This window comes from Mesoplodon mirus (genome assembly GCF_964341445.2).
Source record: "Mesoplodon mirus genome assembly, chromosome: 16".
NCBI lineage: Eukaryota > Metazoa > Chordata > Mammalia > Artiodactyla > Ziphiidae > Mesoplodon > Mesoplodon mirus.
In genome coordinates, this window is record NC_138992.1 from 74,139,591 (window position 1) to 74,165,815 (window position 26,225).

The 26,225-nt window shown below is 42.9% G+C and overlaps 2 protein-coding genes across 9 annotated transcripts in view; one reads left to right on the forward strand and one right to left on the reverse strand.

Moving 5' to 3' along the window:
• The window catches only part of TGS1 (trimethylguanosine synthase 1), a 38,268-nt gene extending 21,633 nt beyond the window's left edge, over positions 1-16,635 (reverse strand). For both annotated transcript variants that reach the window (XM_082601083.1, XM_082601082.1), the window contains exons 1-8: positions 16,385-16,635; positions 11,583-11,647; positions 9,656-9,828; positions 8,506-9,322; positions 6,232-6,349; positions 5,364-5,450; positions 3,989-4,163; positions 1,732-2,038 (exon numbers count right to left, since the gene is read on the reverse strand). In XM_082601083.1, the coding sequence (XP_082457209.1) occupies positions 1,732-2,038; positions 3,989-4,163; positions 5,364-5,450; positions 6,232-6,349; positions 8,506-9,322; positions 9,656-9,828; positions 11,583-11,647; positions 16,385-16,488 (1,846 nt within the window). In that variant the 5' untranslated portion in view covers positions 16,489-16,635. The remainder of the gene's footprint in view (positions 1-1,731; positions 2,039-3,988; positions 4,164-5,363; positions 5,451-6,231; positions 6,350-8,505; positions 9,323-9,655; positions 9,829-11,582; positions 11,648-16,384) is intronic.
• A 113-nt stretch (positions 16,636-16,748) lies between these two features.
• Positions 16,749-26,225, forward strand: part of TMEM68 (transmembrane protein 68) — a 33,773-nt gene continuing 24,296 nt past the window's right edge. For 2 of the 7 annotated variants that reach the window (XR_014291576.1, XM_082601084.1), the window contains exons 1-3: positions 16,750-16,874; positions 23,673-23,717; positions 24,533-24,926. Coding sequence is in view for 5 of the 7 variants with exons in the window: in XM_082601084.1 (XP_082457210.1) it covers positions 24,602-24,926 (325 nt within the window). In the remaining 2 variants the exon portion in view is untranslated. Of the gene's footprint in view, positions 16,875-20,126; positions 20,360-23,672; positions 23,718-24,532; positions 24,927-26,225 lie in introns of those variants that run through there. The other 5 variants (XM_082601085.1, XM_082601088.1, XM_082601086.1 and 2 more) reach the window with 5 other exon arrangements.

The following is a 26,225-nucleotide window of genomic DNA, read 5'->3' on the forward strand; positions in this document are numbered from 1 at the left end:
ATAAAAGTTATTACATAAGTGTTTCTTAGATAAAGTTGCTTTAGTGGGTGAATTATGGAAATTCAAACATTTCCCTTCCCTTCTTTAAAACAAAAGCTCCCAAGGACTGATTAAGCTCTAACTCTCAGCCACATCAATCCTCTGAACCTTGACCTACAAGTCCTACAGCCTCTGAGAAATGGAAACAGGGGTCACTAGCTCCATTCAATAGAAAAGGGTCTCATTCATTCACATTGACTTTTTCTTAGATAAATGATTTTTATTTGTTTGGTTATTTGGTTTCAGTTCTGAGCAGATTAGATGCAGCAACTTAGAAAGACAGGAGTGCTATCATACCTAAGTGTGATGACAAGAATTGATGCTGACAAATAATAAATATAAAGTAAACATTGAAATGGTCCTCAAACAAAGGACTGTGTCCTAATGCGGTCGTCTGATCACTGCAGATAGCAAAAGGTGCCGTCAACAGCAAAGAGCAGTGAGCTTCTCATGAGAGGAGACACTAAGATTCTGAGTCAAAATTCCTTATTGTGAAAGACCATCGTGTACAGGACTTAACATTAAGTCATCTAAAGTACGAAATGCCAGAATCCCCCAGATCGATCTAACCCCTCTTCCAAATACCTGAGATGGCGGTATCACCCCAGGTGAGAACACCAGCCTCGTGACAAGTGGTGGGCAGGGAGCTAGGGTAGGGTGGGAAAATGGGATTTAGAGATCACACAACTTGGTACCAAGTTCTAGCTTTGCCACTTACTGGCTGGGTGCTGTCGGGCAAATTTCTTATTTTCTCTAAGCTTTACTTATTTATAGAACAGGGATAATTTCACCTATCTCAATGGGCTACTTTACAGATGAAAGGAGGATAAGGATTCTCATTTCAGAAATCTGCAAGTGCCACGTGAACATCAGTGTACAACGGCAATAAAAATATTAAACTACCTTAAGTACACTGTTTAGAAAGGCAAAGAAATATATAATACAAAGATCACAGGTTTACACACACACACACACACACACACACAGAAAAAAAAATCAAGATTCAAATAAGGTATTTCGCTCAATACTAAATAAGAAAGCATCACAAGTATAATTGTTTCTTTAGGGCAAGTCTGAAATAATTCACCAGTAAAAATGAATACTATGTCAAATGAAAATTTCTGCCTTATAAAAGCCATAATGTTCCACTGAGTCTAACTATTATAAAATAAATTCAAATACTACAAAAGGGCATAAAGTGAAAATGCTACACTGTTCTTCATTCATCATAGCCAACTACTGTCAATACTTTTTTATGTCAACGTACCATCTAAAAAACAAACATCACCACCAACCACCATCACCACAAAAAAAACAACAAGAACAAAACAATTATCCAAAAGAATACCAGGGCAATACTAGATCTCAACAGGAATCAACGGGACTGGCACCTTTAGCCCACGGAACAGAGTGGTGGTGGCAGAGACCAGTCTTAACGGCACGGATGGAGGTGCTCAAACAGCTTCCCCCACTCTTTAGCCTTTCGTTTTATCATGCTTGTTCAGCCAAGGATGCTCTGGGTGCGAAATCACGGCCATTAGCACATTTACTCTAAATATGCCTTCTTTCAAGTTACGAATAAACAGCCGTGAACCCTTAGGTATAGATTATTCGTAAGTGATAACGAGGGCAAAACAAACTTCAAACAAGGAATTGAAGTCCGCTAGCAAGTGGGAGCACAGTTAGCCTCACCCTCGGCTTCTACCTGAAGACCGTCCGGTGCAGCCTGGGCGGGGCAGCCCCCCTCCTCTGGCACTGCTGCTTCTGTGCCGTCCCGGTCAGTCTTCTCTGTTCCCACGTCCCCAGCTGGAGCCGTGGCGCGACGCCTTCCAGGTTCCGGCTCACTCGTCCCCGGTGGGTCACCCCCTTTTCCAACAGACACTTCTTGCTCCTCTGAACCACTGCTTCTGCAAGTGTCTTGCACGTCGTTATGAGAAACTGACTCCTGCGATGCTTCCTCATCCATTGGTTCATTAACCCATTGCAGGAAGTTTTCTACCTGAAATTTTACGATGTTACGAGCATGAATTAATTCGCAATGACACAGAGTACTTCCACCTGCTTTACCATTTGTGACTTGACAAGCTGTGTCACAGTATTAGCTCTGATAAGTACACTGTATCATACAAGCTAATGTGACTAAGTAATTCCAACCTAAGTACACTTTGTTGTCTGGATGTACCATGACCTTATTAAAGAGCTCTTTAAAAGGAAAAAAAAAATCAGCTTAGGGCCTCCCTGGTGGCGCAAGTGGTTGAGAGTCCGCCTGCCGATGCAGGGGATACGGGTTCGTGCCCCGGTCTGGGAGGATCCCATATGCCGCGGAGCGGCTGGGCCCGTGAGCCATGGCCGCTGGGCCTGCGCGTCCGGAGCCTGTGCTCCGCAACGGGGGAGGCCACAACAGTGAGAGGCCCGCATACCGCAAAAAGAAAAAAAAAAAAAAAAAAAAATCAGCTTAAACACAAGACTATGGCCTTCCTGTTAGCAATTAACACTAAGAGGGTAAAGCTCTACTGTGCCAGTAACTCTCCATTATGTCTTCTAACAATGTAACCGTAATATATATTACCATTACAAATGTACTTACCTGTTGTTGAGCCATTGCTTTCAGCTCTTCAAATTACATAGAATTTTCTGTAATGGCCCCAGCTGTACAATCTATGCTGAATGGTACTCAGCATCAAAGATGAACTCTACAAAGATTTAGTGCCAATCTGTAAAAGCAGTGCTATCTTGGAAAGAATGCGAGCTGCCTTCTAAGGAAGCAGTAGAACCAGTAAGATGATTCCTAAGAACTAAGTTTCTTCTCTGAAATGTTAACAAGGCTCAAGGTCAGATGATACATACTTCCTTGCAATCTTCGGTAACAAGAATATGCTTCATAATAGATCTTCCTGACCTTCCTAAGAGTCAGGAAGTGAGAACAAGAGTGACAGAAGATGGACACGGACCACGACCCAGAATCTTCCTTTGAGGGGACTGTGCCTATATATCAATCGGACGCCTAAGAACACAACAGTCACGTTAACTTTCTTCCTCGGCAACACGTGGCAGTTATGTTTCTGCTCTTCAGCTACAGATGAATGTATGGGAATTATCACATCCAACACATTATAAAAAGGCCCGTCGGACTGACTGAACTGATACTGGGAAATTTGTTTCAGATATAAGCAGGGCCACTAAAATATTAAAATATGACCAGTAACCAACCAATCTGAAATAAAATAAAAATAAAACCAGCTTTAAATTTTAGCATGTTTTGGAAAAATGGTGATGCTAAGCAAGGATAATGTACCCTAAGTGACCTGAGACTTTGTTCCCTTGCTCTACGGAGCTGCTGGAGAGGTGACAGATACAAAATTCTGCTCACTGGATGGCGCTTTTTTCCTAGATTGGAGAAGGACCACTCATCAAACCGAACAAAAGCAATTCTAATTACTCTTGTTTTCCAGGTACATAGAAGGCAGGTACAACAAAGTCTAAGAGAGGGGATATAAATACTCCAGTTAACAGCGTGAGTCACTAAATTAGCCTTGAGGCTCATGCCATTTGGATGAACTTGTTAGTGCAAAGTCTGATCGATCACCTCTAGATGACCTCAAGATTAAGCCTTTCAATAAACGCTGCATCAGAAATTGGACTTCCAGGATCCTACTTAGCCTGAGGCAGACGAGCTGCTACTACACACAAGGCGATTTGACCTATTTATTGTTCCATACACTACCCCTATGTAGCTTTCAAAACATCCCCCTCTCACATCAGCCCCAATTACCCTTTTTTCAAATTTAGTTCACACAGTATAAGCCTTTAGGAAGCAAATGGAAAAGAATTTTAGGTACCCTTATATCTGGTAGAAACAGGGCTCCTGTTTGCAAACAGAAACTTTAAGGAGTCAAAGGTCACAAAAATGAGACTCGATTTGTAAATATAAAGCAAAATTTATACATACCTTACTCAAAGTTTTGCTTTTCTTGAAAAGAGTTTTTCCTGGCTCCTCAGTGAAGAAGATGTGTTTGTTTTTCATATTGATTTGTCTTCTCATGTCCAAGTACTTTGACTTGTACTTCACATTCTTGTGTAGATACCTGACCCGCCGGTGACTGAAATTTGAAATTCCACCATATCTGTGACCAAAGCAAAAGAAGTGGACTCAAACTTTAGGGTCTATGAATCTGCTTCCTTATATGAAAAGAGAAGAAAACTAATAATTTTCACTATTTTCCTATCAGCAGCCACTATTTTAATTTCATTTTTTTAAATTATGAAATAAAGTGAAAAACGCAGAGGACTTTTTAAGGTCTAGCTTGTATGTTAATTCCCAAGTAAATGTGAAACACCAAAGGTGGGAATATCAACATATCTTACAGATAACAGAAAGGAGAAATTACATTGTAAAGTGTAATTAAAAAAAACAGCAGGAAACTATAACCCCAATGCATGTTGGGGAAATATAAGTTTTTCTCACAGTGAGGTGATGCCAAAGCTCTTTTAACACATATCTGGATATGTTCAAATTGTCTTAAAAGTGGCCACTAGATTCTTAAATCAATATGAACTAACCTAAGAAGCAAACCCCCCATTACTAAAATAATTAGAGAACCTGCTGATCTAACCATCTGAATTTTTCCAGTCCTAAAAGATATATGTCTGCTATGAAGCCTTCGCTGACTCTATTAAGCCTCACTAATTGCCTCTCTTACAGACTATTAGGGACCCACAGTGTAATATATAATTTAGCACTTATAAACAAACTCTGAACAGTTTGGTTTTAAATGTCAGTTGTTATCTTCTACCTATATTATAAACTTCTTTATAAAAAGTGTATCTTATCCTTCTCTTTTAAGTGAAATTGGGTGCTCTAAAATAGAAGAATAGTTAAATCCCAGGTAACAGAATAAATCTCTATGAGTATATACAAGCAAGAGCTACCTAAGTAATTTCTCAATAAAATTACATGTGGGTAGAAACAAATTCTGCCAGGAATTTAAATGTGGCAGTTATCAGGAAAACCCTTTATATTATTAACTTCTATGAACTCTAGCCTTAAATGACTATATGGCTGAAGTACACAGAAATGATTACAATTTTGTAGAATAAAAACATTGGATTGTTATGAAGTGCAACTGAGTTAATACATGTGAATAAATCAAATGTACAGTGATAGCTCTAAAATTCTTACTAGCAAAAGAGGTTAGTGCTTTAATTGTAACACCTCAAATGTTAAGAAATACATAACCATTATTCGCTATCTGAATATCAGAGAGCTTTAGGATAGCTGAAGTGGTTAAGATTTCTGGAAGACAGCAGCATTTACGGAAAATTACTTTTGTCCTGAGCCATGCTTGAATCCTAGAAGGGAACCGTCGTCATCAAAGTCTGAATCCGGGTTTTCATCGATGTCCAGTTCATGGCTAAACAAATAAACAAAGCAAACAGTGATAAGCCGTTATCTCCAGAGCCCACCAGTTCAGGCAAGTATTAAAAGGTACATACAGTCAACCCATGCAAACTTTCCCACCACAACAATCAACCACAGTTCACAAACCCAGGAAGACAGGAAGAAGAGTACTTGAATCAGGATTTTCCAAATGAGATAAATTACCTAGCCATGTTTGGGACACAGTAATGAGCACTCAAATCTTGAACCATGTCAAGTAGTTCTCTCTATTCCTGAACAAATATAAATTCCCCCATTTTCTTTTGGGAAAACAGCAGTTAACCTGCAGCCTTAACTAATCTCCTAGGTGATATCTCTAGAGGTTTTCCTTAAAAACAAACAAGGAAACATTTGAGAAGTATCAACCCAACCAAGAAAATTACAAAAGAGAAAATATTGTTAAGAAGGTTGTGATATAAGTAACTCAGTAAAATCCCCATCTTTTGGGGATACCGTCTAGTGATCCCTACTACCTGGGCGACAGCAACAAATGCAAACGATGAGAAATAACTCTTGCAAATTACGTTAAGCTCACTGAACATTTATGGAGGACCCACAAGAACATACAAGGGCCCAAGAATATAAGTACACACAGAGTCTCTGCCTCTAGGGACTAGTAGGAACCAGAGGAGGCGCTAACAAGCAACATATACCATTTGGGAGGAACACAGCAGAGGCACGCTTTGATGTACTAAGTTACTGAGCCTCTAAAGCTTGCTGACACGTTCTGCAGAGAGAGGGAGTGTGCGACTTGCCTCCTCTTGAGTTTGCTTGGCTTCTGTTCAGGCGGATCTTCGCCACTCTCATCTCCATCGGTGCCGGTGAGGCGTGGTCTGTCTCTGACTGTGTTTGCTTCTGATGACTCTTGTGAATCTAAAGAGGTAGAGATACTGCAGTTGATTTCCGCCCTTGGTTTGACAACTCTTCTGTCATTTGCAAAGGCAATCAAAGTATTCCGGGGCCTCTCCTACAATGAACTGTATGCTAGACCACATCTATCTATTCCACACATCTACATGTACAGTGTGCAGCTTGGTCTATTCAAGTCTAAAAGTTTCCATGACCTAACTACTTAAAAAGTGGACTACAGGGAATTCCCTGGTGGTCTAGTGGTTAAGACTCAGCGCTTTCATGCCTTCACTGCTGTGGGCCAGGTTTGATCTGTGATTGGGGAATTAAGATCCCACAAGCATTGAGGTGCGGCAAAAAAAAAAAAAAAAAGTGAACTATAAAACTACTTTTTCCTCACAGCTGTCTAAACCTATACAAATTAATCCACAAAGTTACCTCTGTGATAGCTGTTAGCTATCACATTTTGATGGGATTCTAATCTAAATGACTCTAAAAATGGCACGGTCACATTTGATTAAAAATAACTTCTCTTTATTAAGAAGCAAATATATCTAACTGCCTCTAATATAGCTCTTAAAGTAATAATGGAAGTAACAGAAAGACAAATACCACCATTTAAAAAGAGTGTTTATAACCCGCGGTGGCTCCGCTGAGGCACGTGTCTGTGTTCTATATCCCTTCGGACTGGAGCAAGGTGGCTGGGTGGGACCAGCAGTGGAGAGGGGTCTACGCGGGAGACAGCGGGAGCTGTAGGGTGCGAGGACAGGCTATTTCAGGAGACCCCAGCCGCAAACAGTAGAACACATACGTACGGAGAGATGCAGCGTATGCCTTACGTTTTGGTCTCAAGGAGGATCCAAAACAAATCAAAGCCTAGAATTCTCAAATTGGTCCTGAGGGCGATTACACCGGAGCCAACTGCAGAAATGCCTAATTATACACCTCACTAAGGGAACACGCAATAGGAACGGTCTACACACGTGCCTGAGAAAACAGGCGACACGAAGGCAGAGACTGTGAGGTTTACTGTGTCTAACAAAGGAAGCTAAGGGAGGGTAAAATCAACAGGAGGAACAGGAAGCAGTTATTGACCAACATACACACTCCAAGGTTTCTGGTCAAAATAAGAACAGGACTTATCAAAAGACTAATATAAAAGACTCACATTAAAAAAGAATGAAGATAACAGCAAAATAGAAAGGAGTGAGAACACCGTACTGAAGTAAGCTCCACTGTAAGAGGACAGGAGCTCATGAGCAACTCTCTAAAGGAAACTGTAGGATGAAGTAAGATCAGGGATCTGAGAGGAGCAAGGCAAACCCACCTGTTAAGTAAAAAGCCAAAACCTCCTGCTTTATATATATGAATGAGGCTGAGAAGAAAGTTGCTATGAACTAGACTTTTCCAGCACCAAACATCAAGGATGCCAAGACAACAAGTCAGTGGGCTTCAGGAGAAGTTCAGGTTATAAAAGTGTCCTCCTCTCCCACTTTTCTGCTGCACCAGTTGATGGTCCCCTTCTCCTCACAAAAGCCTTCTTATCTGCCTACTCCAGCTTCTCCTAGCACACCTCTCACTGGCTTTCTTTAGTCCCGACAGTGGCACCAGTCTGCTCAACAATTATTTCTTAATCACCCAGGCAGGAGGCAACCAAGTTCCTTATCCTGGATATTTGATGAGAATCCTGAAATCAATCCGTTCAGTTACAAAATAATCTTATGCCCTGTTGAGACTCTCTATAGAGCAAGACTTCACTTGTCCCGAGTGAATTCCAGACACAACCCCTATTCAGGTTTGCCTAATGGCAAATGTATGCTCACAGCTACTCTTTAGCATGTGTCCTATAAACTTAGTTGCTCCAGAGAAACTTGGACATTCCAAGCTCACTCTAAAACTAGATTTCTTAATGGGTTTCCAAGTTGTGATTCACTGGCCACCAAGGTGCAAGAGGAACGAGTGATACTTTTGAGAACCCTATGCAAACATTCTTTTTATTTACATAACAGGACAATAACTTGTGACATAAAAGTAAGATGGATTAGATCATTTCACTATTACACCATAAAATGTGGCTGGCATCATTTAACTCTTCCATAAAGGATCAGTGTTAGTTATTTTGCTCAATAGACTAATCTTGTTAACCATTACTCAGCAGGATGGATCTTGGCCAGTCTTACCCCGAGCTGCTTGGCTTGTGCTTCTGCTCCCAGACAAGCTGCTTTCCTTGGTTTCTCCAGTACACGGTTCACTTTGGCCTGAAGCAGGGCATTCTCTTCTGCTGTTAACTTCACTTAAACACTGATGCCCGTCACAACTCACATGGGGATCTAATGGGCTCTGTCCTACATCCTCCAAATTCAGACGTATATTACTAAGGCCATCAAGGATTTCATGATCATCTTTATCACCCGAACTAGAGCTTTCGCTACCCGTTGATGAAGATGGAGAAGAAAGTTCATCTGCTTTCGTGCGATTTTCGTCTTTCTTGTTGTCAACTTCTGTTCTAGACCCACAAGTATCTGTATCACAGCTTTGTGAAGCATCAAAAGTCCAACCCTGAGCTTCCCAGTACTGAAACTGTTCCAAATAATACCAATACAGCTGGCTATAATGCTGCTCCCATTCCGCCTTTGTATCAGGGACGTTCCAGGGCTCTGAGCACGGCGTCTGGCCTGCGTGCTTTTCTTGCCAGCTTTGCCACAGCAGCTCCCCACCGTGTTCCTTCCAGTACTTCTCCCAGAGCTCCGTAATTTCCAGCTTTGGAGGTAATGTGTTTTCAGCAGGAAGAGTCTCACCTTCAATGTCTTTTTTGGTTTGAAGTTTATACCTTCTGGTGTTCTCATTCTCAGAGGAAGATGGATCATCTGAAGCCAAAATGTCATCTTCCTCACATTCTTGTCTCCAAGATTCTCCCTTAATTTCATCTAAGTGCTTCTTTTGAGGCTTCTTCTTTTTCTTTTTTCTTTTAACTTTGTTTCTAGTATTCATAGATACCTACAAAGGTCAATAACGTGAATAAAATTACACTTCAGGTAGAATCTAAATCTATTTTGACATTAAATTAAACAAAATACCCTCAACCCCCCAACCTGGGTTTCAGTTACACCAACAAGTGAATCTTACTATCTACGTTTCCAAGAGGAGGAACCACACATGGGACATATCACAACTTGCAGTTTTCGTTAACTTATAAATACGTATGTACATTTAAAAAGAGGTGAAGTGCCCTAATTCATGAATGCATTAGATTTGGGAAAAAAAGATTCCACGTGGTATTTTATGAAGAGAACTAAGAAACAGAAACAAGCAAAGTAAACTAATACTTACCTCAGAATTCTTATGTGCAGACACACTACCAAACTGAAGTGGCAGTCCCATGCTTCTCATGAGTTCAGCCTCAGAATCAAGTTCACTTTCATCTGGGCCTACGTCTTTGCTGTCACGTGACTCTGCAGCGCCCTGGGAACGACCGTCTTCTTCCTCTTCTGCAGCTTGCTCTCCTACACACAACACTGTTACTTTAGCTTAGTTTTAGAGAAAATTTAGACGCAGGTTTCATCATCCTCATCTTAAAGAAAAGGAACCTGAGACCCAAAGTTGTTACATGACTTGCGCGAGGTAAAGGTGTGTCAATGTGAGTTTTTAAGGGGAAGAAAAATAAAAGGAAAAAAAAAGGAACTGATGGGAATATGGACTTGTGAAAAAACAACCAACCAAGAACCAAGAGACAAGCCCTAGCCTGGCTCTGCCGGCCGCTGTCCACCCAGCCGCTCACTCAGCTCCCTCCGTGGAGCACCTCATCTCGCTGGGTACTGGGCACAGTCCTGAGGACGCACGAGCGAACACAGCACGGCAGCCCCGGGAAAATGTCTACATTTCCACGTTCCCCATCTGCAGCGCTGCTGCACTCGACCAGTGGATTTAAAATGATGACTCGTGCAGTTATTTTAGGAGCTATTAACAAGGGAGATGAGAGGTGGGTCTTCAGGCCCTCCATGGGTACTTCAGTCGCGACTGGATTTACACCCTGGGACTCTGTGGGGACGTTCATTGAATGAAAACCTTCTGCTGTTAAAAGTCTGAAATCCACTGAACTGGAAGATCCTTTTAAGCTCTCTGATTCTAGGTCTTAGAGAAAACCTGCTTTATCATAACAAAGCAAGTTTTACTTTATCCTAATGTGGTATCTAAAAGTAGATCATACCGCTAATTGGCCAAATGCCATCCAAATGCTCTATTTTAAAATGGGAGACAAACACGTTATATAGTAGCATATACGCAACTAGGGCTGAGCTGCCCTCCAGCTACGTGACCTTAGGCAAGAGGACAGGGAATCTTCCCACTGCAAAGATGGAGACTGAGAAAAAGAGATCTTAACGGCACAAATTCTCTTAAAAGGAAGAGGGGAGAAAGACACGTCTCTAAATAATGGAGGCGATTCCGCTTGCCACTCCACTGAATGACCTTGTGGAAGCTCAGCGGAGACCAAAACAGGGAAGATGAACCGACTCACCCTGGTGCTCCTCTCATGCTATGCGTGTTTTCCTATGTTAGGTGGGACCCCAGGGTCTAGAGAAATCTTATTTGTACAGTGTAACACTGAAACGCAACCAAACGTTTCATCCAGTGTGTAACTGAAGAGGCAGTGACTTGCTCCATCACTGCGAGAGGTGGGGGCTTTCGAGGGTAGCGTGACGCGTTACTTGTGCTGACCTTAGCCTACACCTCGGGCCGGAGTGTTCCCCGTGTCCGGAGAAACATAAAAGATCTGTGTGCAAAGGACAAATGGGGCCCGGAGAGGGAAGTCTGACAGAGACCAAGATGGTTTTCAGGGAACTAGGTGAGGCTCAAAGCGTAGAACCAACTCTATGTGTTATTTGGGAAAGTTAATCCAGATTGTGGCCTCTTTACTTCAGCCAAAAGGCTGTGGCTGTTCACGTGGAGTTTAGCCTGAATGGTTTATGTATAAAACAGCTGAAGTATGTAAGCGAGGAGGCCGTCAGTGCGGGGTGGCTCTGAGACCTCGGTGGCCTCCCCAACAAGCCAGAACCTAAGCCAGGGCCAGGGAACTCCGACCTGAGGAAACGGGGCTTGACCGCCACACGCGAGCAGCCCAGAAAGCTCTCCCAAGTGGGGCAGCTGTGCAAACTACGGCCGGGCAAGTACCTTCCTTGCTTTGCTTCCGCCTCTCCTCTGCGCGGTACCGTGGTTAGTTTTAGCAAGACAAGGGCTGTGTAGCTTCACACTGTGTTACCTGAACTGTCGCCGTCGTCTTTAACGTAGTAGCCTTTTAACCCCAAACTGCACAATTTCCGATCTCTGTGAAGCAAATTAAACAGTCAATGTTGAAACATATTAAACTATAAATTGAGTGAAAAAAAAGCTTAAGGCAGCATAGATTAATAAAAAGGTTAAAAAACAGAAAAGCTATCTGCTAATACATCCTTCTTATCTGTAATATAGAGGTAATAATACATACCTCATAGGGTTTTAATAAGGATTGATTGCACACATAAAGCATTTGGTATATATCACATGCAAAGCACGCTATAATGATAACTACTAATTTATTAAAATTAAGTGGCAGTTCTGGATATTGGGGAAAGAATCTGATCCTCCTTGTGATATATAAACAGTGAAATATTCTCTAAATTTGTTGTAGAAAGTGAGCATAAACATGAAAAGATTTATCTTACACCTTTATAAACCCACACGCAGACCCTAGTCCATTTGCAAATAGGCCAAATTATCCACTGCCTAGTAGATAAGATATTCATGGTCTGAGCTAAGGTTGTTTTGGGGACTAACATAAAATTAAGCTCTTATTTTATTAAACTGAAACATAAATCGAAATAAAACAATTCAGTCTCAGAGTTTTAAAAAGTGAATAGTTGAACTTTTCTTTACATATCTACTTCTAAATTTTTTCTTTACTAAGATAGGAATTTCATAAGCAAAATAAACCTAACAGAACACTTAAAATAAAGGGAAGGGGAGGAATTTTGCTATTATCTTCCTACCGGTAAATTAAGCTGTCATAAACTCCACCATAACTGCCATAACAAGGCCATCTGCAGGTAATAGCTAATACCACTTTTCTAATGGGAGCAACAACAAATTCAACAAAACAAAATTCTTGTGTACTTGATATATTTCATATCCCCCATTTATTTATCTTTTGACGCTTTGTAAAGCGTAACATAGGTGGTGACTTAGCAGGACAGTGAACGGGGGAGGGGATGAAGTGCAGATGTGCTCTGGCAGCATGCCCATGGACCCCCAGCAACTAGAGGGGGGGCGGAGGCAGCCACAGAAGGGCATCAACGGTGTGCCCGCCAGTACCCAAGGGTATGGGGCATGAAGGTGTCAGATGGAGAAGAGGGCTGATATGGTTGCAAGACTGATGACACTGAGCAAATAAGTAAATGCACCGAGGATAATGACAGCCAAGATTCTCCAACACACACATCTGTGTCTGTACGTAAACTGCACCTGTGCCTGACGGTGTCTGCCCAGGGTGCAGGAGCACTGAACACCCAGCAGCAATGAGCGCAACAAGCGCCCGAGTCCTAGTTTCTAAACGCTGCTCTCCACTAAAAGGAACCAGGGCACCTCAGAGAAATGGCACTTCCATGTTGGAGCGTAGACTGTAAAATTATATTATTGTGCCGCAAGGTTAGGAAGAGCTCAAAGAATGCCCGGGACCCATCAAAAGGATACAGGAGCCAGTTCAAGGGGCTCCCACCAGCCGTCTGAGATGAAAGGAACACCAAAATAAATGATGATAGTGACAATATATCCATTAATAAATTAACAGTCCAGAGTCCATGTTAATAGAAATAAGGGAGTGAACAAACAACGGGGAGAGAAGGGAAAGTGCTCCGCAGAGAACGCTAACTAACAAACGGAGGAGTGACGGACACACTGAACCGCTCTTTGGGGACCTCAGAGGCAGCTGGCTCAGATGGGAACTGGGCTGCTCTTCGCTGCGGTGCGTGGGCTTCTCATTGCGGTGGCTTCTCTTGTTGCGGAGCACGGGCTCTAGGTGCGCGGGCTTCAGTAGTTGTGGCTCACGGGCTCTAGAGCGCAGGCTCAGTAGTTGTGGCACACGGGCTTAGCTGCTCCACGGCATGTGGGATCTTCCCGGACCGGGGCACGAACCTGTGTCCCCTGCATTGGCAGGTGGACTCTCAACCACTGTACCACCAGGGAAGCCCTGTAATGGTTATTTTTAACAATCCTATAACACTGTAATTATATGTCCGCTTCATATAGATAGTGTGTAGAAAATTAAGTGTGTAGATGAGACAGAATTATTACTCCAATTATTGAACTCATAAGACAGTATGTTAATGTAATGTCCTCAGAAAATAAAAATTAGTTACAATATTATGTTCTATTTCCTGCCTTTGAGGGGAGGTATGAAAATAATCTTCTCTTAATTACTGAGCAGTTATTTGGCACCTATGCTAAAGCTCACGTTCTGTTTTCTGCTACATGGGACTGACCTTTCAGTTTAATAATCTATTTGAAGTTGGCCAAGCATCAAATGTATTGTTCTTAGAGTTTGGAAACAGACTTTTTCCCTACCTAGAAAATCAGGGTTATACTCACGAGCCTCTGAGCTTCCAGCATGTCTCCCACTCCCAAGGACTTTTCAATGACTACTGGCGACAATTCTAAGCCTGTATCTCCAAGATCTTTTTGTTCTAAAGGGTTATAATTTGAGCATTAACTGATCTAAAGGAAAAGACCCAGCCATTCTTTTCTCTTTACCTATTTTGAACCTAGAAGGTAGTTTAAAACAGTGAAGTAGAACTTCCAAGTTTTAAGAAACGTATGAAATTATCTGTAATGAAAAGAATGCACATTTCAGCTCCAAAAGACCAAATGCAACGTAACTGGTGATTTATATGGTAATTGAATCATTTTTGTTGTTGTTGTTCTTGGCTGCGCGATCTTAGTTCCCCGACCAGGGATTGAACCCAGCGCCGGCAGTGAAAGTGCTGAGTCCTAACCACTGGACTGTCAGGGAACTCCCAATTGTGTTTTAAATAAAGCGGCTTTAATTGAAATCCAGTTGCATATTGTTTTCTACAGGTAAGGTATTTTACTCAAATTTTTATAACTTATATTCCCTCCCCTTCTTTTCTTTTTTGGGAAGGAGACGTCGTGAAGATGGCACCAAGACTCAAATGGGCTGCAGGCTAAGAACTAAGGACGTGCCTTGGCTGGTATGTATACAAGATTCGTTCTAGGCCTGCACATCGCTGCTACTAGAGGCATCTTCAGAGATGCAAATCTGAACCTGTCCTCTACAAAGTCCTGCATGTCTAGACCCAGTGTATCTCACCAACCCTATCTTCTATTTTTCTCTCCCAGTCATTTTGTTTCCCTTTCACAGGCTTTCTTTTGCTCCCTCGAGGCTTTTTACAGAGTTCTGCCTTGATGGGAATGCTTCCGCCAACTCAAACATATCCCGGTTTATTTCCACTCACCTTTTGGACCACGTTTCAAACGCTACTTTCTCTAAGAAATCTCTGTGATCCGTGGCAAAAGGTTGGGTTTTTGCTATAAGAGCACCTGGCACTTCTCTCCCATCTTGTACTTACAACTATAATTAACCAAATAATTACATACCTGCTGTCTTAATATTGATCACCTTTGCTAGAAAGTAAACTCTAAGGATGTAGGGATGGGCTGTGCCTGATACCCCAGTGCTAACCAGTACCTACCACGACGGAGCACAAAGAGAATTCGCTGAATGAACACACGCCTGCATGAATACAGAGACGACAGTATGTTGCTTTTTTTTTTGGCCGAGCCCTGTGTCTTGCGAGATCTTAGTTCCCTGACCGGGGATCGAACCCCCTGCAGTGGAAGCGCAGAAGTCCTAACTCCTGGAGGGCCAGGGAAGTCCCCAGACGACAATATTTTTTCATTAAATTTAATACAGCGCTTAATTTTTTTTCTGGATTTGCCGATTACTCCACAAAAACACATGGCGAATAGTAAGAATTGCTTCCAACTTAAATTCTGTCTTAATTCTATAATTCTAAATAAACTATGTTAAAAGTACCACATAAAATTCACTTCCACAGGGCTTCCCTGGTGGCGCAGTGGTTGAGAGTCCGCCTGCCGATGCAGGGGACACGGGTTCGTGCCCCGGTCCGGGAGGATACCACATGCCGCGAAGCGGCTGGGCCCGTGAGCCATGGCTGCTGAGCCTGCGCGTCCAGAGCCTGTGCTCTGCAACGGGAGAGGCCACAACAGTGAGAGGCCCGCGTAGCGCAAAAAAATAAAAATAAAAAAAAATTCACTTCCACAAGTTGGATCTAACAATAAGCCAGTGAGAGGATTAGGGTAGATATACCTGTTTCAGAAATTAAAAAAAAAAAAAAAAGGATTCAGTGGCGGAACTCACAGTCTATATATATGTATATATATATATATATATGTATATGTATATATGTATATATATATATACACACACACACATATATATATCTCCCTAAAATCCAATTCTTGAGTCAGTGCTTTCCTACCCACTAACCGTCTGCCACGCAGGGCAATTTGTGGCCGAAACAAGTACTTTCGAAAAATAAGCACGGCTCAAAAACTGATGTGATTATAGTTAACTCTTTTCTCCCGGGTAATGAGACGTTCTATTTACGTGCATTTGCGCTTTAATACACCTTAAGGTTTTAAAAAAAGATGTGAACCAGAAACGTTACTCATCTCCAAACCTCCACCCTGTGCTATCACAACCCAGATCGCTTTCATTTCACTTCCCCGCAGCTTGTGACCGTCCCCTTAGTTGACGAGTGTAAAATGACAAACACGGGCCACCACATTCTCTCCTAACGGCCCGCAGAGCAGACTTACTCCATCACTTCAGGGCCGTGGGCGTGCACGCCGTAAAGCCCGAGGACGGTTCTTCCTTTCTCTCAGGCACCACTGTACCCGACGGTCGGACACTCTGGCCCCGATCCCGGGGATCCATCGCCACCCCAACCCCTACAGGTCGGGAAACCGAGAGGCCCGCGTGCGACTTACTCCACAAACGCCCTGGAGCAGAGGCAGAGGATGCAGGAGCCCTCCCGCAGGTCTTCAAGGAAGAGACACATCTCCGCCACGGACCTCCACTTCTCGCAGTACATCGTAGCGCCTCAGAGGAGGCGGCCACGCGGCAAACAGCGCGGGAAGGCGTCCCGGCCGCTGTTCGGCTGCTGGGGACCGAGGGCAGGACTGGAGGCGCGCCCGGCTGCCGGGGAAGGACGGGCCCAGGATCGCTCCAGCACGAGAGCAAGAGAGAAGCCGCAGACGGAAGTGGTTCCGGCGGTGGGGACACAGGAAGGGACGGGGCGACGGGCGGTGTCACACTCAACGCTGCTCGGGCTGCAGCCGGCGCTTGGCTTTTTCCTTCCTGGTCTTTCGGGGAGAACGGCCGTTCGAGTGCCTCCGCTTCCCCGGGTGAGCCACCGAGGAGCTCCCGCCGCTGCTGCGGGGTGAGGGCGAGCCGAGCCCCCTCTGCTTGCTGCCCGAGGTGCGTCGCCCCCGCCTGGGCCTCCCCGCGTTGCTCGGCGCCCTGCCAGCCTCGGGGGCAGGGTCGCCGCGGCCGCGCTTCTCGTCTCGCCGAGTCCCCGGCCTCCCGCAGGACTCGGGCTTCGGCTGGGGCCCCAGAGTGGCCGGGAGGGAAGGCCCTGCCTGGGTCACAACGAGCCCATTCACCTCGGCCCGCATCTCCCCTCGCCCCCCAAACGCTGCAGTTCGGCGGGTGCGGCCTCCACTTGGGTCGGGGCGAGGTGCCTTCCCCCGTCCCTGCAGGTCCCTGGGCTTCCCGGGGCCGCTCTGATAGGGAGGCGAATGGAGCGCACTGTGTGAAGCCGAAGGTGGTCGTGGGGAGGGGGGTCGCGTCCACACACTTCAGTCCCGGAGGGAGTCCTGGTCGATGCCCCTTTATACCACCTGTGTGACCCGGGCGGGCCACGGAACCCTCCTGGGTCTCGCTGTGAGCATCTGTAAATAGGGATGATTCGTAGGACCTGCTTCCTCGGACTGCTGGAAGGATCGAAGTGGGTATCAAACCTCTCACATGTGCTGGTAATAGTCCGGGTAGGTCCATACTCTGGAGGCGCCTGGCACTGTTTCGGTCTCCGGAGTCTGCAGCCTGTGAAACAGGGCTCAGCCCTCCAGCTGCTGATTATATACGAAGGATACATGTGCACAAACCAGGATGTCGAAAACTGGAGCAGCGCTGCTGGATTTGAAAAAAGCAATCAGTGTTCGGTGCGTGGCATTGGTTGAGATCGCCCAGGCAGTTTCCTCTTGAAGCACGTTCAAACTTGAAGGTTGTCGGAGCACTTAGGACTTGGCTTGTGCGATGGATGCCGAAGTTGGTTTGGTATTCCTTTAGAATATGTAAGAGCTAAGATAAAATCCAGACGTTTAGAATGGCCCCTAATATTTTGGCCGCATTTACTGGTGAGTGGAAGTAGAAGGTTAACGTTCAAATGAAATGTTCATTCCGCATCCGTACTGCTGCCTTACCCATGTTAGTGACTCAGAAAGATAAGACTGCTGCACAGCTACACCAGTACGGTTGTGTTAACATTTGGGGGATGAGGATAGTTGAGAAAATAAGGGTGGAACAATAATTATGAAACAGAGTGGAAGATTTTAGCTAGGAGTCGAAGGACATTCTAGGATTGGAAAAACAACAACAACAAAAAAAACCACCTTGAAAGGTAATTCATCTCAGAACCTAGAGTTCGAAGCTTGAAATTCAAAAGATATTGCTTTAGAGATAAAATGGTTGAGTTTGCCAGATATCGTAACTGAAATATTAAACTTCATTTTTATTGATGGTTTGAAGTAGAGTGTACTCACTAAAACTGAGTACAAAAGCCCTGTTGAACCATGATTAAATCTGCAAGAATGAAAAGGGAAAATTAATTTGGGTTTCAGTGAGTATTTCTTGTAATTGGCATTTTCAGCACATCCTCAATGTGGCTCACATACTAAAAGTAAGAAATGAATCTGCTACCATACATGGTGCATTTATCGAAGTGGGTATCAAACCTCTCACATGTGCTGGTAATAGTCCGGGTAGGTCCATACTCTGGAGTACCAGTAATGGTTAAAAAAGAAAAAAGGAATAGATTTATTTCCTTAAGTTTTTGTAGAAAACAAAGCAAAAATATCCTGTTTTATTAGTTTTTGAAATATTCTGATTTTAAACATCTGTAAAGTTAATTATTGTAAATGTTCTTTGCCATCAATATCAACATGCTGATATTTCAGCTTGTCAACTTTTTCTTACAAGTTACGTGAATTCTAGATGGGAAAATATGTGATGCATAGGACTGTTTCACTGGAGATTTTTTGGGGGGAGGGGTTAGGAAATAACCTAGAATTTTGGTAACTAAAATATTATATCTCCCCCAAAACATCTTTTAAGAATTATCGTTTTTATTGGATTAAAATAAAGTGGTAGAGAGTCATGTCCAGCCTATGGTAAATTGGAGGGGAAGAAAAGCCAGGCAGAAGTAGAGGGAAGATAGAAATTGCAATCTTAGTATTTTCAGCCTTTCTGTTAGAGAGAGAGAGACTTGAAGTATAATGAAAATCAGAGTAGGAAGTAGGCGGACTGGGTTTTAATTTTGGCTCTTGGTTTTTCACTGAATTAATTTAGTAACTGGGTAAGTCAACTTGACTTTCTATTTTTAACTTTTCCTCAAAATTAAGAGGTTGTATTCATTGAGTTCTAAGGCCATTTTCCCATTTTATCATAAGCAAGTATTTTATCAATTCAAAAGCTTGTTATTTAAATTCCTTTGATAGTTCTCTAGTGACAGATTTTAGGACACTGTCTTGGTCCACATTTTTGTCAAAAATTTGTATGAAAGGAATTTACATCCATCTGTATTTAGTTAGCCAGCATGGGTTAGGTGCCTAGTATGTGCTGGGTATATTATTCTAAGTGCTTTTACATATGTTTTCTCATAACCATCTATTTAGTGACATATCTCCTGTGTTTAGAATAGTGTCGAGCACAAACTACATACTTGTTTGATAAATATTTATTGAGTAAATGAATTAAAAACCGAGTGATGTAAGTCTTTTTTGGCGCATCCTCTTTCTTATACACTGTATTCTATCCCCTCTGGCCGAGGCCTCAACAATAATCTCCCTTGCATCATCCATTTCTCGTTCTCTCATTGATACATCATCACTGGTATTAAAAACTGCTGTATTTTTGTTCATCGTAAGACAACAAACTTGATCCACATTCCCTTCTGGATACCCACCTGTTTGTTCCTTTTTGCAACAGTAATCCTCTGAAGAGTTGTCTGTATTTGCTATTTCCAATTCATTCCCTCCCATTCTTTCTTGAACTTTCTCCACCTGACTTTTATCCCCACTCTGTCAAAACCGTTCTTTTCGGGGCTTGTCAGTGCCTCTGTGTTGTAAAATCCAAGGATCAATGATCTTTATCTTACTGGACCTCCCAGGTCTAGTCATAGGAAACAGCTGAGGACTCCTTTCCTGAAACACTTTCTTCCTTTGACATCCAAGATGCCACGCCTGGAAGGAGAATGCTGGTTCCTCATTGGCTTCCCAGCTTCTAAAATGTTGAATGCCCCAAGGCCCAGTCTTGGAAACTTTTTTATTTTATATTCACTCCCTAAAGGGATCTTCTTCAGTTTTACGGTTTTCAATACTGGTCTATATGTCATCAAATCCCAGGTATATTTCTTTAGCCCTGACCTTCCTGCTAAACTCTGCTTGTGTCCAGCTGCCTACTGACCATCTCCTTGTGGATGTCCAGTAGAATCTTAACGTGTTCAGACCTGAATTCCTGATGGCCAGGAATTCCTGGGGTGTCTAAACCTGTTCTTCTGGCAAGTCCGTCCTCTCACAAGCGAGCTAACGATGATGATGATGTTGATGATGATGATAGTAACACTTGTTTAGTGCCTTTATGGTGGAAGGCACTCTTCTGAGCTTTTTTCACGACAGTCTCATTAGGTAGGTCCTGTTGTTATTCTCATTTTATAGATGGAGAAACTGATGTTATGTAACTTGTCTGGGTCACACAGGAAGTGGCAGAGTCTCCCAGGATACAAACCCATGTTGCCTGGACACCGTGAGGCCGTATCGGACTTCTCTCGCTCACGTTCTACATGCATTCACCAGCATATCCTGTTGGCTTTATCCTCAAAATGTATCCAGAAGCTGATCATGTCTTACAGCCCACACGCTGGCCCTCACACCTGTCCCAGCCCCTCCCATCACTCATCTCAGTGACTGCAGTAACTTCCTGTTTGCTCCCTGTGCAGTGTATTCTCAACACAGCAGTCATTTAGAGCCCACCCTTCTGGTGCCTTTTCCGTCTCACTTAGGTGAACGCTGGCCCACAAAGGTCTGCAGTGCTCCCCACTTCTGACTGCCCCCGCCCGCCCCGCCCCGTCCGTCTTCCTCAACCTGACTGCTTTGCTGACCCCAAGTGCACATCCTTTGTACTCACCGTTCTTTCAGCTGGAATTCTCTTCCAAATGCCCGCACGGTTTGCTTCCTCACGTCCTCAGGTCTTTGCTCAAACATTCTTTTAGAGAAGCCTTCCCAGACCATGCTGTATAAGGTAGCAGCCTTCTCCTTACCCCCTTGCCTGCGGGATGTTGTCTCCATGGCACCTCCGTCATCTAATGTAGTATACCTAAGTTCTACCGTTATCCCAGTTTTATAGATCTTAGCAAACCCAGGCCCAGGTGGGTTACTCTATCTGCTCCGCTCGATGTTGGATAAGCAGAGTCAGTCACAGGGCGTGACCTGAGTGGTGAAAGGTTACAGAACCAGGTCCTAGGAGTGGAAGAAAGGATTAATATGGATTCTGACTAGAAAAGAGGATTTTGCAGCTTTGTGATCGCTGTCCTAACACTTAAGAGGTTGTCTGATGGAAGAGGTTCAGTGCTACAGAGCGAGGTCCATGGGGAAAATTCCAGCGAAGTAAGTGTAAGGAAGATCTTTTTAGCATTTCGATGAACGGTTTTGATGGTGGATAGCGCACCTTTTGAGTTTTCTGTTCTGGAAGGTTTTAAATCAAAATCTGGGTTGATCATTTTTGGAGGAGGTCCTTGCGTGCAGCACTTGGACGCTGTTAGCAGACGGCTGGATCTTGTGAGGGGTCCGCATAGCCTCTGTCCCTGGGTGTCTGCCTTTGCACTGTCCCTCTCCCCTCTACTGTGTGTGTTAAGTGTGTGTAATAAATCAGAACGTAACTATGGACAAGAGGTATAGTTCTTTTACCAATTTGGGTGGGGCGAGGTACTAAAGAAGGTTTTGAAATCACAAGATTTTACAATCCTATTAAAAATTGGAAATGAAACTAGATTATTTTTAAGATTTTTTTGATGTGGACCATTTTTAAAGTCTTTATTGAATTTGTAACAATATTGCTTCTGTTTTATGTTTTGGTGTTTTGGCTGCGAGGCATGTGGGATCTTAGCTCCCTGACCAGGGATTGAACCTGCACCCCCTGCTTTAGAAGGCTAAGTCTTAACCACTGGACTGCCAGGGAAGTCCTGAGACTAGATTATTGGGACAATTGTATTAAGCAGTAAGGGTCAGATCACCAAAATGATTGGTTTTCAGGCCTGGGGGAAGCTTCTTTTAACATACTTGAGAGGCTATCATAAATTTTAATGTATTAATATTTGAAAGCTCTTTCTATTGAGATGGAATTCATCATAATATTCACCATTTAAAAATGTGCAACTCAGTGGTTTTTAGTATATTCACAAGGTCGTACAACCATCACTACCATCCAATTCCGGAACATTTTCATTATCCCCAAAAGGCACCTCTGTGTCCATTGGGAGTCACTTCTCATCGTCCCCTCCCCCAGTCTCTGGCAGCCACTAACCTTTCTGTCTGTGTGGATTAGCCTGTGCTGGGTATTTCATGTAAGTGGAATCATACAAGGTGTGGCCTTCAGTATCTGACTGTTTTTTACTTAGTATAATGTTTTCAGGGTTCACGCATATTGTAGTATGAACTAGTATTCATTTCTTTTTGTGCCTGAATAATATTCTGTTTTCTGGGTATAGCACATTTTTATCCATCAGTGGATGGGCATTTGGGTTGTCCATTTTTTGGCTATTATGAATAATGCTGCTGCCAACACTTGTATGCAGAGATTTGTGTGAATATATGTTTTCAGTTCTCTTGGGTGTATACCTAGGACCAGACTTACTGGGTCAAATGGTAACTCTATGTTTATCTTTTTGAGGACTGCCAAACTGATTCCCATGGTGACTGCACCATTTTATATTCCCACCAGCAATGTATGAAGGTTCTAATTTCTCCATATTATCAACAACACTTGTTATTTTCCCTTTTTTTTTTTTTTTGCATATAGCCATCCTAGTGAGGAAAGCTCTCATTTTAAAAAGTAGTAAGTTTTGCTATGTTGCACTCTAAATGATCACACACTGGTAAATTTTAGCAGTTTACCTCTTTAGGTGTATTGATTAAAATGTGATGTAAATAAGACACAGGCTGTGGGCTTAATGTGTGCTGTGTCCACCTTCTGTTACCGTAACAGGCCCAGATTTCTCACAGATAAATGCTATTGGTTACAAGGGAACTGGACTAAATCCTCTAACCCTGGAAGAACAAGTCAATTCTGTACCCTGCTAATATGCTAGTTATTAGCAAGATACTCTTGGCTTCCAGACAACATGTAATTGCTCTTGTATACCTGTCTCTCCCTCTCCCTCCATCCCTTTCTTTCATTTTTTCATTTCCTGCCTCATCCTCAAAGGACTCGAGATGATTTTCATTAAGTGTATATGGTATGGAATAATGATAAAATATCTCTAAGGGCAGAAGCAGAAGCAGAGAAAATAGGGATGGAAGAAGGAAATCTTATGTAGGAGAACATGATCATGGGGGCTAATATAATTGCATCATCGAATATCATGTTTGACCATCAGCTTATTATCTGGCAGTTACTAAAAAGAGACAGAGTCTGTTACACATCTTAACTTCATACTTTTTCTCTGAAGAAGCCAAGTTTCTATAGCTGTGAATTTAAAACATGTCTTAGGTGGGGCTTTAGAGTGTGGAGCTAAAACAGTGTATAGAGGTGTCCTCACTAAAAGCATTGGTAGTGTGAGTATAATTTTTAATTGTGATACATTAGTATGGGGCTGTAAGCATAATTGTCACACATTGATGAATGTGTCTTGCCAGTTATTTTATGGAACTTCTATCTCTGGGTATTAATGATTATCTTTTTTTAAATCATATTTTTCTTCCTTTTATATACTGTGTTTTTCAGAATACAGACATTGAAGCTTGGAACAAGATATTTATCTAATTTCTGGTAAGTTAAGTGAATGGTTTAGAGAATGACATAGAATAATTGCCTGCTGTATTTTTTTTTTTTTTTTTTTTTTTTTTTTTGCGGTACGCGGGCCTCTCACTGTCGTGGCCTCTCCCGTTGCGGAGCACAGGCTCTGGACGTGCAGGCTCAGCGGCCATGGCTCACGGGCAGAGCAGCTCCATGGCATGTGGGATCTTCCCGGACCGGGACACGAACCCGTGTCCCCTGCATCGGCAGGCAGACTCTCAACCACTGTGCCACCAGGGAAGCCCCATGCTGTATTTTTTCAATCATTTAAGATACGAGAGAAATTTTAGTGACTATAAGATAAAAATGACACTGACAAATTTGTATTATTGTATAATGTCAGAGGACCAGAGAGCTTTTCTGTAAACTTGCTTGTAAAGGGTAATATCTAAAAATGTATGTCATCATTTCCTATGAATTGGGTTACTTTTATTGAATCAGATATTGATGTTTTCTTCTATGAAGAATAGTTATCTCAACATAACCTAGTTTAAGATACAAACGTTCAGTATGATCCACTTAAGATGTAAGTCAAATTATTAAGATCAATCTGAAATTTCATTCATCGCTTTATTTTCCTCTTGTAGCTTGTGAGTTATTTCAGAAGCTAAACCCAACACTCTTCACAAATGAAACCCATTTTCACATTTAAATGTGCAACAAAGTTAACTTGTTAACAGTCTACTCATTTTTGGTATGAAGAAATGACTACACAGTATTCATGTAGGCTAAAACATTTAACATTTCAGCTGTGAAGAGAATAACTTTGGATTATTTTTCCCTCTTAGAGGCTAAATTAAAGACCTGCCATGACGTCGAAGAAAGAGACTGAATTTGTCATTTTCACCTAAAGAAAAATGATAGACAAAAACCAAACCTGTGGTACAGGACAGGATTCCATGCCCTACATGACTTGTCTGATCCACGTACTTGAAGAATGGTTTGGTGTGGAGCAACTGGAGGACTACTGGAATTTTGCAAACTATCTCTTGTGGGTTTTTACACCACTCATACTTTTAATACTTCCTTACTTTACTATCTTTCTTCTCTACCTTACTATTATTTTCTTACACATTTATAAGAGGAAGAATGTATTAAAAGAAGCTTACTCTCATAATTTATGGGACGGTGCCAGGAAGACGGTGGCAACGCTATGGGATGGACACGCGGCCGTCTGGCACGGTAAGCGAGATTACTTTGAGTTCTGGGCTCCTGTTCGGGTGGGTGGCGCTGAAACCGTGTTATCCTTCCATTTTGTTGATTGAGGAAATATTGAAAAATATAATGGAAGGGATAGTTACTATTTCCTGTTACCTGTTTGCATGCATTGTGCATATATATGTCTTTCTTAAAATGATTTTTTCTGAGCACACTAGTTTCCATTAAACAAAGAACCACGTAATAATGTAGACTATTACTCTAAGCTCAAATAAAAAATTAATAGTTAAGAATCTAAGAGAGTAAGAGATGAATTAAAACAGTATAGGGGCTTCCCTGGTGGCGCAGTGGTTCAGAGTCCGCCTGCTGATGCAGGGGACACGGGTTCGTGCCCCGGGCCGGGAAGATCCCACATGCCGCGGAGCGGCTAGGCCCGTGAGCCATGGCCGCTGAGCCTGCATGTCCAGAGCCTGTGCTCCGCAATGGGAGAGGGCACGGCAGTGAGAGGCCCGCGTACCGCAAAAAAACAAACAAACAAACAAAAAGTATAGAAAACTGTTTTGAAAATGCTTTATTTTGCATTTACTTCCATTTTGTTCAAAATAAATTTGACTTTCCCAGTGTAGAGATTTTTAAAAAATGAAATATTAAATAATATTAAATATTAATAATATTAAATTAGATATAATATATATACCAAAATTTACCCGTTTTCCGTTGGCTGTGTGACTTATTCAGCTGACGTGTTGTCATTTTAATCCTACATATGCCTGCAAATCTTTTTTGAGCACTTGACTGTGCCATACAGTCAAATGCTTAACGTGCATCAGTTCTTATAATGCTGTAGAGAGAGTCCATGTGTTCTCTCCATTTTACAGTTTTCCCATAAGGAAACTGAAGACCAGCAAGGTTGTTATGTGCCCGAGGCACGCCAGGACACCAGGGAGAAAGGCCGGGATGCAGCCTCTGATTCCTGGTCCCAGGCCTGTGCTTCTCTGATCTGTAATGTGCCGCAGGCTTGTCCCTGGTCGGGCTCAGGGTCAGAGTAGTGGTCGTCAGCAGCTTTGCAAACAGGAACCACATGCCGTCGATGTGTTGAATTCTTAGTCTTTACCCATGAATACGAATGCCCTTGCCAGTCCGTACAGCTCTCACACCTGCTCGTGGTGGTGCACCTGAGGTGGGTGCTGTTTCAGCATTCCATGGCCAGAGACCGTGTCTGTGTGCACTGCTCTTGTTCATTGTCTTTAAAGCAGTGAGACAGAAATTCAGTGGCCTCGTTGACAGTACTCGGGAAACAATGTCCCCCTCCCACTTATAACC